Below are 15,054 nucleotides of genomic sequence, written 5' to 3'. Positions count from 1 at the left end.
TGCTGACAAGCAGAATCGGGTGTTTATGTCCCAATGTTTCAATGGATTCAGGGGGTGCCAGTTCTTTCTCTGTAGGATCTGTACCCTAAATCCCCAAAGAAGCTGCTTAATGTGCTCCTGGAGGTACTGCTTGGTGGTGACCACGATGAGAGGTCAGGTTCTCATCAGGATGCAGGATTCTCACTTTCTCACCTCACAAGCCCTGCTTCTCTGTTTCCCATGAGGGGCTTGATCTTCTCCTGAAGAGCAGTGTTTTTCACACTGTAGGTTGCAATCTACTTGTGGTTTATAAAGTCCTTTAAAGAGGGTGCAACCAGCTTTTTACAAAAAGGACTAGGAGAAAAACCAGAGTGCATCATATGTGTTAAGGGTAAGTGTTGTTCTGTGATAACTGCTTTAGTAGGTGTGTTGTATATCCATTTGCCATGTGTTTCTTTTTTTCTGCTATTTTACTTATTTTGGCTGCACTGGGTCTTCATTGCAATGAGCAGGCTTTCTCTAGTTTTGATATGAGGGCTTCTCTTGCTGCAGGAGCATGCATTCTAGAATGCGAGGGCTCAGTAGTTGCTTCCTGGGCTTAGTTGCCCCGTGGCACGTGGGATCTTGGTTCCCAAAGCTTGGATCAGACCTGCATCTTCTGCATTGGAAGGTGGTGGATTCTTAATCACTGGGCCACCAGAGAGGTCCCTACCATTGGTCATGGCAATAAATGTTCATAAATCTCCCTCGTACAGCCATGACCCTAACTTACTTAGGGCAGCTCTGGTCTCCACGAGTAGAGGGCTCATGGAAGAAGTCACCAGGGAGGGCAGACTGTCATATACAAGAACTTCTGGGAGGTTACCTGGAAATGAACAGAAAGCTGATTTGTGGACGATTGCCTAGCCTGGGGAGATAAGTCCATCACAGGAAATTTTACGGATGGCAGACGACTCAGCCCACCACACCTGTCACCTGGCGACAGCTGAGTTTACCCAGAGCCCAGTCTGGCCAAATTTCAGTTTTCATTTCCTTGAAATGGGGATAATCACCCTATTGATTATTATTGTTGTGGGAAAGACCAAACGAGGCGGGCAGGGGGGAAGACTCTTTCCAGTAAAGGATAAACCTCAAAGCTCAGACCCAGCCATGGCTTTTCACAATGGTCTGACGGGTGTGCTTTTGTTGGCATTAAGGGGGGGAAGAGGAAGGCTCTTAGATCAAGTCTAGGCCCCGTGGGAGTCAGAGAGGGTGTAAACGGGAGCACAGACCAGGGAAACCTTACAACAAGGGGCCTGGCCTTCTGCCGGCTTCTTGGCAGGCAGCCATGGGGTCTGATCTCACACTGATCTTAGTCACCAAGAAGAGGAGGGCCAGACACAGCCCAGAAAATGAAGGGGCCAGTTAGCAGAGCGCCTACCGAGTGCAGCCCTCAAGTGGTGGGGAATGTCTTTTGCCAGCTCCAGAGGGGCTTAGGGTGGGGGTGGAGGTGGGCACAAGGATGGTAGCCTGTCCCTGGGGCTGCTAATTTCAGAACAGCCCTGCCACCCTCTCCTCAGTGGGAAACAAAGAGGAAGGAGGGGAACTCAGAGGATGGGAGAAAAGAAAGCTTTCAAGAACATCACTAAAAGGTCTGGGGTGAAGGACTCTTGTGGACAAAAAGCCCCCGCCCTCTATTCTAAAGGGCCACTTACGTGGTAACTAGAGGTCCTGGCTGTTTCCTCCATTTTCATTTTTAAAGCTCTCACAATTATTAGGTCTTTTCTGATGGCTCAGATGGTAAAGAATCTGCCTGCAATGAGGGAGACCCTGATTTGATCCCTGGGTCAGAGAGATTCCCTGGAGAAGGGAATAGCTTAACCACTCCAGTATTCTTGCCTGGAGAATTCCATGAACAGAGGAGCCTGGTGGGCTACGGGCCATGGTGTTGCAAAGAGTGACTGAGTGACTAACACACCCAATTATTAAGGTATGAAATAAATGACTAAGAAAGCAAAAATGGAATTTAGAAAAAACAGCGAAGGCCTGTTTAAAGTTGCATGGTGAGCCTCTTTTATCCTGCAGGTGATCTGGGGATCTGTGACCTCTTTAGGCAAAATTAGAAGTCCCAACCAGGGGACAGGTCCAAAGATCCCCTCTGCAAATTGTCAAATGTGTGGAAAACCCAAAGACCTTAAGAACTGCCCAGGCCTTCCTTTCAGGTGTAGACCTTGAGGGTGGGTAAGACGGTGGGTAAATCTAGCCCTGGTTCCAGGGCCACAGATTCCCTGACCTTCCCCCGTTACATAGTTAAGTCCCCCCAACCCTACCCATCCCCCTTTGAAGCTATCTTGACACCTTGACTTTGGTTTTCTCACTGGAAGCCGCACGGGAGATAAGGTTGAACAAAGACATTTATTTGTAAAAGCAATTCCCAATGGAGCAGAGACTGTATCCATAGAAAGTAAAGCAGTGATCACGCGGGGGCCCACATGCAGACATTAGTGAAACCCAGGGCGAACCCAGACAGACAGCACTGCTGCAGACACCGGAAAGCTCCCCATCCTGCCAAGTGCAAAGCAAAATGTCCTTTCCGCTCAAGAACACGGATGTACCGAGATGTCCTGTGAGAAAGCAATTTGGTCTGACGTCCATGATGAAGTGATCAGGGAACAGCTGAGGGAGCCTTTTTTTTTTTCCTCTTCTAGGTGACTTGTCGGCTTCCCACAGATACCCGGCTAAGAGCTGAAGTGGTCCTCCACCCTCCAGCGGGAGGGGGCGGTGTCAAAACCCCAGGGCCGGCTCACATGCCCATTCTGATGCTCTGAATGATCTGGAAGATAGCTGGAGGAGGAAAACAAAACAGTCGGCTCAGACACCCGACAGCACACAGCTGGAAACCCAGCCCCACCGCCAGCCCCGCTTCTGCTGACCCGGGGCCCTGGGCCTGTTAGCACACAGTTGATTAGAGATTTCCTAACAAGGAGTTAAGTGAACAAGAGGTCAGTGAACATCTTTAAAAAGGCAGTCTTGCTCTGTCTGCTGATGGATGCCGCGGGGATTTATGGATAACTCCTGCTAATTCCACCAAGAGTGGAGGCCAGCAAGCCCTCAGATGCTGAGAGATTTGGCCTCTGTCCCCAGAAGGTTCTGATGCTGCTGCGGAGTGGGGAGCAGGGCTTGCATGTGGGCAGGGTGCTCATTTAACAGGTCATCGACGCTGCCTCTTCCCAGCGGCTGTGACCTGGAAAAGAAGCTGCCCTTGAACTGGAAGGAAGGCCAGGTACTGGGAGCAGACATGCGGAGCTGGGCCCCCCGGCTGCTGATAACCTTTGATACAAGTGCATCTTCAGGCGGCCTGAAACTTTCTGAAATTCAACTTGAAATACACCAAGAGCCGCACTGATTTATTCAGGGCGCTGTCCTCACTAAGTGGAACGAACCCCTTTCTGATAAACCGAAGGGTAGCCTGAATGTCCAACAGAATTCCTGGGGCCCATCCCTAGTCTGGTTTGGTCTAAAGGGTTAAAAGTGTCCCAGGAGAGGAAGGTCCAACTTCTTTTTCACATCTTCCCCAGATGTAAAATATACAATATGGGTCCATTGTGATGAAGACAATCATGATGATAACAGCAATGAACATGTACGGAATGATTTTTTTTTTGAAGGAGCATCTGGGCACCATGTAATCATCTGTAAACACAGAACAAGCAGAGGTCATTTTAGGGGTTTACCCCCTCTCTCCTTCATAAAGTCTTCCTGAAATAGACCCAGGAATGCTGCATCCTAAGTAACCAGAGTGAAAGAGGCTACTCAGAACACTCAAAAAACAAAGCGTTTTGAGATTTTATCATCTAACATTAGTGAGCATATACCATAGGCCGGGGATCCAAAGATAATTCACAGGGGCTCTTTCTTGGACAGCTAGATTTGAAGGGTAGATCAAGCACAAATGAAGTTAGGTGTTGGGTTTTTTTTTTTACGATTTTTTTTTTGATGCGGACTATTTTTAAAGTCTTTATTGAATCTGTTAAAGTAGTGTTTCTGTTTTATGTTTTGGATTTTTGGCCATGAGGCACATGGGATCTTTGCTGCCCGAATAGGGATGGAACCCACAGCCCTTGCAATGGAAGGCATAGTCTTGACCACTGGACTGCCAGGGAAGTCCCTGTAGTTGGTTTTTTATAAACTAAAAAAAATCACTGTACATCATCATGACTTTCCTAAATTGGATATACACCCAATATGATTTAATATTAGGTTTTCATGAATGTTCAGTGTGACCATAATAAAAAGTGATAACTGATAAGGCTCTGCTGTAATATTGGTAACAGCAGATACACAGTGTTTGAGCTGATCCCCAAATACCTCCAGTCAACTACACTTCTTGGGCTCTCCTTTATGCTTCTTGGTGGCTATTTGGTCTCAAGGATTCTTGTGTCTGGCCACATCTCTGGTGTTGCTACACCAGTCTGCAGTGGGCCCTCTTCTATTATTATGAGCTGCAGACTAAGTCGAAAACAAAGACTGTTAGAACTATGTGTGAAACTAGAGTCAATCAATTGTATGTGAAGGCTGGACTCTTTTCTAGATAAAGGAGTTAATTCAACAAGTCGTGATATCTAACCCCAGCTGTGCTCAGAGGTTTTCTTGGCTTATTCTGATTTTGGGGTGAATTTTGACAGGAGAAATTGCTAGATGGATGAGGAAGTACTCACCCAAATGTATAAGCTTGCTGGAACACGGACGTTCCTGTCTTCCTCTAGCAAAGCTAACAAGGAATAAAAATTAAATAAACATTCTGTGTTCTAGCTTCACATAGGAGTCCTAGGAGGCAGCTGTATATTCAAGCACATTAGGAAAAAAATATTTACATCCACCATGCCTCGGGCTTTGTTCTTGGGATCGGGAAAATATCCCTAATTTGGACAAATGGGCTTAACCTTTAGAAGAGAGTGTTAGGGTCGGAGGGAACTGGGTTTGAATCTCCGCTCTTCACCAACCAGCTGTGTGACTGCATGAATAATTTAACCTCTTCACGCTTGTCTCCTCTGCTGTGAAATGAGGACCATGTTGCTTGCTGTGTTAATAGAGGGACTAAACATATGATAGAGATGAGGCTCCTCACATATCAGGGTTTTGGTGCATGGGAGCTACTGGTATTACTAGTTACTCTTACTACAATGATGGCTGCGGCTTCTCCAGGTATGCCCATGAAGACCAGGGCTCAAGGGCTATCTGCTACCTGCCAGAGTATGAATTTTTGGAATTCACTAAATAGTTCTGAGCCCTGATTTCTCTAATTTATAACACTGTAGATAATATGTACTCCAAAGAATTGCAAGGAGTGAATATGATGACATAAGTAAAAGATGCTCATAATAGATGCTCCAAAATGTTGTTTCTCTGTGAGATTTATTCTTAGACAACAAACTGTTATCAGCAGTATGTAGGTCAATGACTAGGAAACAGTCTGTGTCTTAGTCCATCAGACCTCATTTAAGTTATTTCATAAATTCGCAAGGGCTGGGTAATGATAAAAAACCATTCAATTCTTTTTAAGGAACTGCTGCAAATTTCTCTTAAGAATCTTAGACAAAGTTTGCTTACCTCAGAGTAGCAGCGTTTATATTAAAACTTACCTATCTCTGTGTCTGCTTTAAAAACTAAGGAAAGATCATTCTTGACCCTTATTGAATCCATGAATTAACATGTAAAAATCTGATGGTCTTTAATATGTTTTCAGGTGACCCTTTTAAAATCGAATCCTCTTGGAGAAATTACTTTGGACAAAGTCTACTTTAAGCTCAGCGTTTGCCTCCACTGCTAAGATAATGGAGAGATGGTTGTATTTTATGATTTCTTTTTCAGTTGTATCAAGGTCTTTAAAAAGGCTTTACCATCTTATACCAATTATATTAACTGTACTTCTGTGTGCACGCCAGTAATGACCCACGGAGCAATCCAGGCCTCCCTGATGCTGACTTTCTGAGGCGGTGAACGGGAAGGGAGCCAAGAGTGGGTTCAAAGTGGGAAAGGAAGTGGGGAGTCTAGACCCTGACAAGTTAATAACTTAGCAGAGGGTGAACAAAGCAGACAAAACAATTGAGTGGGCTGCAGGAAAGGGGCTGTGGGCAGGCGAGTCAGCAGGGAGGAGAATGCCAAGAAAGGGAGGGGTGGCAGGTGTTCGAGGTCAGGAGATCGGCCTTGGGTAGGTCACAGAGGTTCAGAAAAATCCAGGCTAAAGTGGGAACTCCAGAATCCAAGAGCCTCCATGCTCTCCCATCTGTTTAGGATCGTGGTTCTTGTTAACCTCAGTTGGCTCCATCTCTTTTATTCAACTGTTCCCTTTCAGTGAAGTCCTTATGGTTTTACACGTGAGAAGCACTTGCAACTCAAATATCAAATCAACCAGGACAATCCTCTTGACTCCACATCTCCCATCCACAGATACCCTCCTCCTCTTTACAACCATCTCCAAAAAGCTGTCTATAGTCCTCGCTTCATCCACTTCCTTACCTTCAATTTCTCATTCCACTGCACTCTAGCTTCTGCTCTCTTCAACTCCGTTGAAATAGCTCTTGCTAAAACCACAAATGACCTTCCAAGTCACCTGATCCACAAGCATCCTTCAGCCGCCTCTTACCGTATACCCCTCTTCACCGTTGCTGAGCGCTCCCTCCTGGAAACTCTCCCTTGGCTTCTGTGACATACAATTCTCCTGGTTTCCAGTCTTCTTCCTTCTCTCGACTCTTTACACTAAACCTGGTGTACGGGGGTCATCCTGACTCTTCCTGACCAGTCAACAAGAATGCTGAAGTTCCCCAGTATGTATTCTGGCTTTCTTCTCTTCATTACATTCCTTCTCCTGGGTGATCTCATCAATGGCCACTTAGCTTTAAATGACTCACCAGGATGTGCTGTCAGCCCCGACCTCTCCTAGGAGCTCCAGACCTACACCTTCCACTGTCTAATTGATACCTGCACACAGGTGGCTCAAAGGCTCGTTGAACACAATAGGAATGGCTCACAGTCTCCTCCCACTGCCAAGCTTGGCATCCTCCTCCTCCATCTTGCACCTAAACCCAAAACACCAGAGTCGTTCTTGGACACATCTAGTTGATAACCGAGACCTGTGGGCATTACCTATTAATCTTGTGATTCTGAGTCTTTCGCTCATCCTTCCAGAAACTGCCCTAGTCCAAGTTACCATCATCTTTCCCCTGGTTCCTGAGACAATCTCCAGCTGGTCTACTCTTGCTCCTCTTCAAGCCTTTCTCCATACTGTAGCTAGCATTATTCTTCAGATAAAAACAAGTGAGATCATGCCATCCTTGAGTTCCTAGCGTACCAGAAGCTCTCTGTTGCCCAATCCTTTGCAAAGCCTTCATGACCAGCATTTCCTGGCCCTGGGCATCTTGTCTATACTCACCTTCTCCACTCTCTTCCTCCTTTAATGCACATCTTCCTGGTTTCAGTAGCTCCCTGATCTCACGATAGGACTTCTACACATGCCATTCTTTCTGTCTGAAATGCTTTCCCCATCCTACCCTATTGCCTAGTTTTTCTTCGTAATTCAGAAGTTATTCAGAGAAGCTGACTTTGACCATCTGGAGCAAGAGTTCTCTAACTTGTGTATCACAGTATCCTGAACATGTCTGAAAACAGGCGCTGGACCCCGTCCCTAGAGTTTCTAATCCAGTGGGCCTGTGGTGGGAACTGAGAATGTATATTTCTAACAAGTTCCGAGGGGACACTGAGGCTGATGGTCCAGGGACCACGCTTGGAGAGCCACTTATTCAGAGCACACCATCCCTTTGCATTATAGGCACACTTTGTTTAATTGCCGTTTTTTTTTTTTTTTTTACAAATTTATGGCAATCCTGTATGGCTGAAGTCTAAGGCTGCCATTTTTCCAACAGCATTTGCTCATTTCTTTCCTCTGTGTCACATTTTGATAATTCTCACACTTTAAAGTTTTTCTGGCTATGGTGATCTGTGATCAGTGATCTTTGATACTACTGTTACAAAAGAGATTGTGGCTCGCTGAAAGGCTCAGATGATGGTTAGTGTTTTTCATCAGTAAAGCATTTTTTAATTAACATATGTACATTTTCTAAAAGATGTAATGTTATTGGATTCTTAATAGGCTACAGTATAGTGCAAATATAACTTTTAAATGCACCGGGAAACCAAAAAACTCATGTGACTTGCTTTATTGAGATATTCACTTTACTTCCAGTGGCCTGGACACAAACCTGCAATATCTCTGAGGTCTGCTGGTACATGCTTTCACAGCCCTATGTGCCTCTCCTTCAAACATATTCAGGGCTGAAATTTTACACATTTCAGCATAATTATTTGACTGACTCATCCTTCTTCCCCACTCGACCACAGGCTCTAGGAGAGCAGGGATGATTTTGTTCCCAGATTAACCCCTGGGTCTAAGCTCAGTACCAGGAACATAATAGGCCCTCAGTACAAATTTATTGAAGGACTGAAAGATGAAAAATTGCGAACAGCATGGAGGAAAATGCATTTAAAAACTTCAGTTGATTACTCTACCAACTAGAAGAATCAGCATCATATGGCAACCTGGAGATTCCATTGGTCCAAGAGCTTAGTCCTTGAGGGGAAGTCAAGTCATAAGAACATAAACTTCCTTAAGGTTGGGGGCTGTGCCAGCCCAATCCACTTTCCTCCTGGGGACTGAGTGACCCCAGATAACTGCAAGTGGCTGAAGAAACCAGGCATGACACAAGTGGATCCCCTAGGAGACTGTCAGAAAGCTGGAACCCTACCAGAGAGTGGGGGCTTCCAAAAATGATGTTTATTGAAAGTAACTGGTTGACGATAAGAGAGATCAAGGAAGCTGCCGAGAAGAGAGATCAAGAGAGGCCAGAGGGAATCCCCTTTAGGAGGATAAGCCAACTATAGAAATCACACAAGTTTTATTCTTTTTCATTTAAAAAATTTAGAAAATTAAAGCACCAGTGGGAAAAGTATGGGTCCCACAAAAGACAAGCAGAAATGTTAGAAGACAAGACATCGTGAGGTGGTTCTTTCTTTGAAAGAATCAGCACAAAGAAGGTCAAAGGCCATTTCCCAGTGGCTTCTCCAGAGATGGAGAAGAGGGGAAAGAGAGGGAAGCCTGGGACAGGTGAGGGCAGGAGGAGGATGTTAGAAGAAGGGATCATATTAGCAAAAAGTGGGATGCTCGCTCTCTCGAGTAAAATGGCAGACAGTGGAAGCATTCTTCTGAGAAGGAACCCATAAAGAAACCCAGAGGACCCAAAGGGCATGGGGAAGAAGGAGGCACAGATAAGGGAGGTGTGAAGATCACCTTGAGGGAGCCAATGGGTGATGAGACATCTTTCTCCAGACTGTTCCTCTCAGATCCTGAGGCAGGAGCTCCAGAGCAGACGCACGTCCTCAAGCTTTCCTTTGTGGTGAAACAGGAGGGATTCTCCGGGGCGGCTCAGCTCCTCAAACATCCCACTTTCCAGTCTTGGGGCTGTGACACCCTCTGGGTATCACAATTTCAAGATAGTTCAGGCAGTCTCCAGGAAAGGCCAGTGTTTATGTGGTCAACCTGCAAACATGGTGAATTCAAATCTATCCTGAAGCAACTGTCCAGGAAAGAGCAAGGCGACAGAGGGGCCTGGTGGCCCAGTCAAGAAACAGCCCGTGGCTGGGTCGGGGCTTCACCCACCTGGGAGCAAACCCAGAGGGTCTGTCCAAATGGAACTCTGGACTGTGCACCTTTTCTGGCAGGGAAAGTAAGAGATGTTTTAACAGGAGTTCTTTTCAATACCCAGTCATATGCTAAATGCCTGAAGTGGGTGGAAAACTTCTGCTCCATGGTCGTTTGGGGGAAATGGTAAGAGAAAAGGATGTAGGGTGATGAAAGCAGATGGATTTGGAGTTTAGGTTTGGGAATTAGCTCTCTTTTTAGCTGTGGGATGCTGGCTGATTTCCTCTATGGACCTGTTTCGTGATTCGGAGAAATGAGTACCGTAGCTTCTTTGTAGGGACTGTGTGATAAGAAAATAAAATATAAATGTAGGGCCTGGCATTATAGTAAGTACTCAAGAAACAGTAGTCAAAATAGTTGTATGAATAGATCCTGCTCACCCCATGGGCTAGTCTTCAAAGACTTCTTTCTAGAAGGAGAGAAGGGGCTCTAGCTCTAGCTGCCCCTGCAGAGATGACAGCACTGACTTCTGGCTGGCAAACCCTGAGCTCTACTTGTCTAGGTAGTAGCTGGGGCTCCTGACTTCCTCAATATCACAGAGTTGTGCTCCCCCACTACAAATTTTCTCACCTTCACAAGAGTCACAGCGTTATCTTTCTTTCCTTGTAAACATTCAGAAACTTGGTTTGAACCTTGCCAGGAGTGTTGAGAGGTGGGGACACAGCACAACTAAGGGCATCATCAAAATGATAATAACAACAAACATTTGTAAAACCACTACCAGGACCCAACTAAACATGTTGCACACACTGTCTCATTTAATAATCCCCAGGATTCATTTTCATGAGGATCCTAGGCGTTTTCAGATAGAATCTTTTCGCTTTTAACAGTGGGAGAACTGAGGCTTACAGTGGGTATAGATGTGAGTAGGTTGGACAAGGCCACAGAGTTAGGAGATGGCAGAGCCATGTTTCCAACCTAAGGAGGCTGGCCCTGGAGCTGGTACATGTGGGAGTTGGTCCTTTTGCTCCTCTACACTGTCCTTAACAGAACAAACAGTCCCAGCGAGGGAAGAGGAATTGGCCCTTCCAGAAATGGAGAGGCATATCCATAAAGGGAGACTGCTGGACCACCTGAAATGAGGCTGGGAAGACAGGAGACTTCAAGCCCAGCCAAGAACATCTCAGGGAATCACTCTTCCTTCTGTTCTGAATAGGTTGTCCTGAGAAAACGGTCCTGCCTGTGATACATTATCTCTATTCCGTTCCACCTCGGCAGGCAGAGTGCCTGCAGGAGACAGGAGAAGAGTACAGTCTGTTAACTGCCAGACAAAGGGAATGTTCCTGCCCAGAAACAGTACAGCTACTCACAACTGATGGTGCAGGCTCTGTGGGAACGGCATTAACTCTGTAATCACAGAGGGCAGCGCTGGGCCAGACATAATTTCCTATGTGATGGGCAAAGAGGGTCCAGATGTGTATTCCCTTCTAGGGATGAAAAAAAATCAGAATGTCCAGCAACACAGGAGGTATCCCCTAAACACACACACACACAGACACGCATAGAGTCAGACATGCACACACATACACACAAAACAGGCAGACACATACAAACACACAGAAACACACACATAAACCCACAGAGACACACAAACACATATATGCAAATACACAGAGACACATAAATATACATAGACAAGCACACACACAGAGACACACACAAGCACATATACACAAACACACATACAGACACACACAAATATACACAGACACAGACGAAAACACACACAGAGACATAAACACATACACACACACACATAACACAGGATCTCACTGTAGACCCTGCTTCAGTGAGAAGAGCTTTTCTTTCATTTGTTTCCCTTTAAGATTTGAACAAAGAGGTCTACTGCTTAAAAAAAAACGTAAAGAAAAGGCTAAAACCAAGAGTCTAGACATTTTGTTCTCAAAATACACTTATATTTTTCTGATTATACAAGTAATATATGCTCATTGACAAAATTGGAAAATATAGAAAATTAGGAAGGAAATAAGTCACTGGTTAATCCTATTACCCTCGAGGTTTCCCTTTGATGGGGGATATAAACTCATCAGTTTCAAGAAAACCCAGGCTTCAAGAACCACGAAAATGCGCATAATCTCTAATTAGGAAGTGAGTATCAGGTTCAGCCAGAGAGAGAGAGAGAGAGAAATGAAATTGAAATGAGGGACAGATGAGAGAGAATTAGTCTGAGGGAAGGAAGCAGGGCTGGCTGGTGTATAAGTTTCCTTCTGAGAGTCGTAAGCACGACGGGGGATAAAATGGTGGCTCCAGCGACCTGGCTAAAACCTCAGTGAGGGGAGAGGACAGACTCTGCTCTTAGCTGCTCTTAGCTTGCTGCTTCCTGCCCATGTCCAGGGACATGCCAGGGCCCCAGAGAGGTGAACGACCCCACAGGCTCCCGAGAAACACGGAAGCACCGACTGAACTACCAAACTGCCTGGTCAGCTAGCCTGTGAGGAAAAAGACCTCATTTTCCTAGGTCCAGGTGAAACTTATAGTTCAAGAGGACAATTAAAAATGCTGAAGACATTAATACTTATGGAAAGATCCTATGTATATAAAAAATAAAAGACTAAAAAGGGGGGAAAAAGTGCTGATAACAGGGACTTCCCTGGTGGTCCAGTGGCTGAGAATCTGCCTTGCAGTGCAGGGGACACGGGTTTGATCCCCGGTGGGGGAACTAAGATCCCACGTGCCGCAGGGCAGCTAAGCCCTTGCGCCACAACTACTCAGCCCACATGGCACAATGAAAGGTCCCGAATGACGCAACTAAGACACAGTCAGAGAAAGCAAGCAAGCAAGAAAACAATTCCGTGTACAATCACGCCAAAAACATAAACGTTGATGTTTAGACATAAACTTAGCAAAAGATGTGCGGAACTTGTACACTAAACACTACTTTGAAACTGCTGAAGACGGCTGTCCAGTAAACGCTGTAGAACTGACGTCGAGGCTGATCGCCCTGCTGTCCCTGCTGTGTTCAGGTCAGACGTCACTGACTTGCGGCAGCGCGCTCCCCACAGAGCTCCCGGGGTGGCCTCAGAACCCTTCTCCACAAGGCTCTTCAAAGAGCCCAAGATAAAAGGGAGAAGGGAGCCCAGGGGCAAGAACTGTAGGCACAAATGGCGTATGGACTTCATCAGTGGTCCGGGGAAGCACCCGCAGACAGCAAGTGTCTGGAGCAGATAGCGCTCTGTGTATCTGTATGACAGCATCTCTGCCGCCTCAGACAGACATTCCGGGTCACACTTGTCTCTGAGTCTCAAGATAAAGACAGAAGCTATCAGAGAGTTCCCTCAAGAGGCAGGGTTTTGAAAAAGGGGACTGAGAGTCGAGATGAGCTGCTTATCTGGAAAGAGGAGCCCCGGCCTGCAGAAATGGGAGATGATTTTTTTTTTTTAATAAAAATGGGAGAGGATAAAACAGCTGAATCTCTAAGAGATGGCTGTTGAAAGCCTTGGGACTTCAGTGTCAATCTGGGGGTCTAGGAGATCAAACCAAGACAAATACAACCCAGTTAAAAAGGCCCCAGGAAAAATTTCGGGTCAAGACCTGAACAAGAAAAGTTTCTGTTTGAAATAATCCTCTGAAGGGACCCAGAAGAGGGATGTGACTAAGAGACAGGTTATAGATTTCTGATGGAAGGTATATAATACTAACAACAATAAGGCCAGTTTACAAACTAAACCTGACCAAGTAAGACACGGTCCTGAGATGGCCTATGTGGACAATTCCATGTCTCAAAAGAACACGCTGTTCCCCTGAGCTTTTGTATCTCACAACGGATACTTTTTTTTTTTTTTTAATAACAAAACAGTGGTGTATTTCGGTTACTTTAAGAAAATAAAAACCCAGGGTCAGGAAGATCCCCTGGAGGAGGAAATGGCAACCGACTCCAGTATTCTTGCCTGGAAATCCCCATGGATGGTGGAGCCTGGCAGGCTACAGTCCATGGGATTGCAAAGAGTTGGACACGACCGAGCGACTGAGCACACCCGCACGCAAAGGGATGAAACTCACTGGTTACCCCTGATATTAAACTTTAAAGTACCAACCCCTATTCACTGATTTCAGTCTGCCTGGGGGTGGTTCCTTTTTCCTGCCTGGGTCTGTCTGAAAGGCTCTGATGCTTTCTCGTGGGAACATAAGTCTCACACACTGGGAGTGTTATCACCGAGACAGCGTCCCCTCCTCCTTGGAGGGTCTACAGCTCTCTGGAAGGGTCAGACCACTGTGAGTGGCTGTGTCTGCCAAGCAGAGGCACAGCCTGGGAGGATGGGGGGCGATGGGAGACTAAACCTCCCTGGCATGTAAGTCGTAAATCCCATCCATGGTACTACTACCTCCCATGAGGGTGATGGGGACAGAGGTGGCAGTGGCTGAGGCTGCTGGTTTCAAGCGTGCTGTGGGCCAGCACATACATCCCTGGAGCCGTTCAGTGCCTGGACAACCTCCAGAAGGGCTCTTCCTACCCCGGTTTAATCCATACAGAGAGAGTGAGGAACTGGTCCAAGGGTTTTCAGTGGATACCAAGCGAACCCAGGCTCTGAACCCACATCTGGCAGCGCCCCAAACTAACCTTCCCTCGGAAGCCTCTTATCCTTTTACGGCTAGTTGGTCAGTTTTCAAAGAAGTGTCTTGCCGGAGAGATCTTTTGCAATCCTGGAAAGTGGAAATTTCCTTCCTCTGAAGTGAGGTGTGTTAGGTAACGCCCTCTGACTGGTTACAACCATGGATCCGGGCTGGCCTGGGACCCCCGGGGCCTCCCTGGTGAGGAGTGGGCATTCCGTGGGTGCCAGGGGTCTCTCTGGGTGCCTGTGCTTTGTGGCCTCACGGCTCCCCTGGTTCCTCTCCCGTCCTTTTCATCATGTGGCTCTTGTCAGCGCCCAGCACCGCTGGCACGAAAGGCACGTGTGGAGAATGAGGAAGGCCACAGGAAAGAAGCTGAGAAGGGAGGGGTCAAGAGTGTGTTGTGCCATGTCACTCCCCCGGATGAGGGGTCCCGGAACCTCTTGGAGGTTTGTTAACTTGTTTTCCCACAGAAAATGGAGGAAGGTGACTGGCAAGTGAGCATTTACTTAAGTGTCAACATTTTTTACCAGTCTTCATTCTTTCCCAGAAGATACTAGGAAAACAGATAAAACATGCATTGCTTATGACGTGCCTGAACTGAGTATTTATTTATCCTGGTACACTGACAGTATTTCTGTGACTTTTAAAATTGAAGTACAGTTGATTTACAATGTTTCAGGTGTACAGCAAAGTGATTCAGTGATACAAACATATATGTGTGTGTATGTAAGTCACTTCAGTCCTGTCTGACTCTTGGCGACCCTATGGAC

The 15,054-nt window shown here is 46.2% G+C and overlaps 1 protein-coding gene across 5 annotated transcripts in view; it reads right to left on the bottom strand.

Moving 5' to 3' along the window:
• The window catches only part of SERP2 (stress associated endoplasmic reticulum protein family member 2), a 28,311-nt gene continuing 13,257 nt past the window's right edge, over nt 1-15,054 (bottom strand). The window contains exons 4-5 of one of the 5 annotated variants that reach the window (XR_014071430.1): nt 2,574-2,802; nt 1-844 (exon numbers count right to left, since the gene is read on the bottom strand). Coding sequence is in view for 4 of the 5 variants with exons in the window: in XM_081550860.1 (XP_081406986.1) it covers nt 3,577-3,651; nt 4,677-4,729 (128 nt within the window). In the remaining variant the exon portion in view is untranslated. Of the gene's footprint in view, nt 845-2,354; nt 3,652-4,676; nt 4,730-15,054 lie in introns of those variants that run through there. The other 4 variants (XM_081550860.1, XM_081550861.1, XM_081550863.1 and 1 more) reach the window with 4 other exon arrangements.

Source organism: Giraffa tippelskirchi, chromosome 12 (assembly GCF_054371585.1).
Source record: "Giraffa tippelskirchi isolate mGirTip1 chromosome 12, T2T-mGirTip1v1.2.pri, whole genome shotgun sequence".
Classification (NCBI taxonomy): Eukaryota; Metazoa; Chordata; class Mammalia; order Artiodactyla; family Giraffidae; genus Giraffa; species Giraffa tippelskirchi.
The sequence above is the reverse complement of the archived record's forward strand: the minus strand, read 5'-3'. Positions and strand labels throughout refer to the sequence as shown.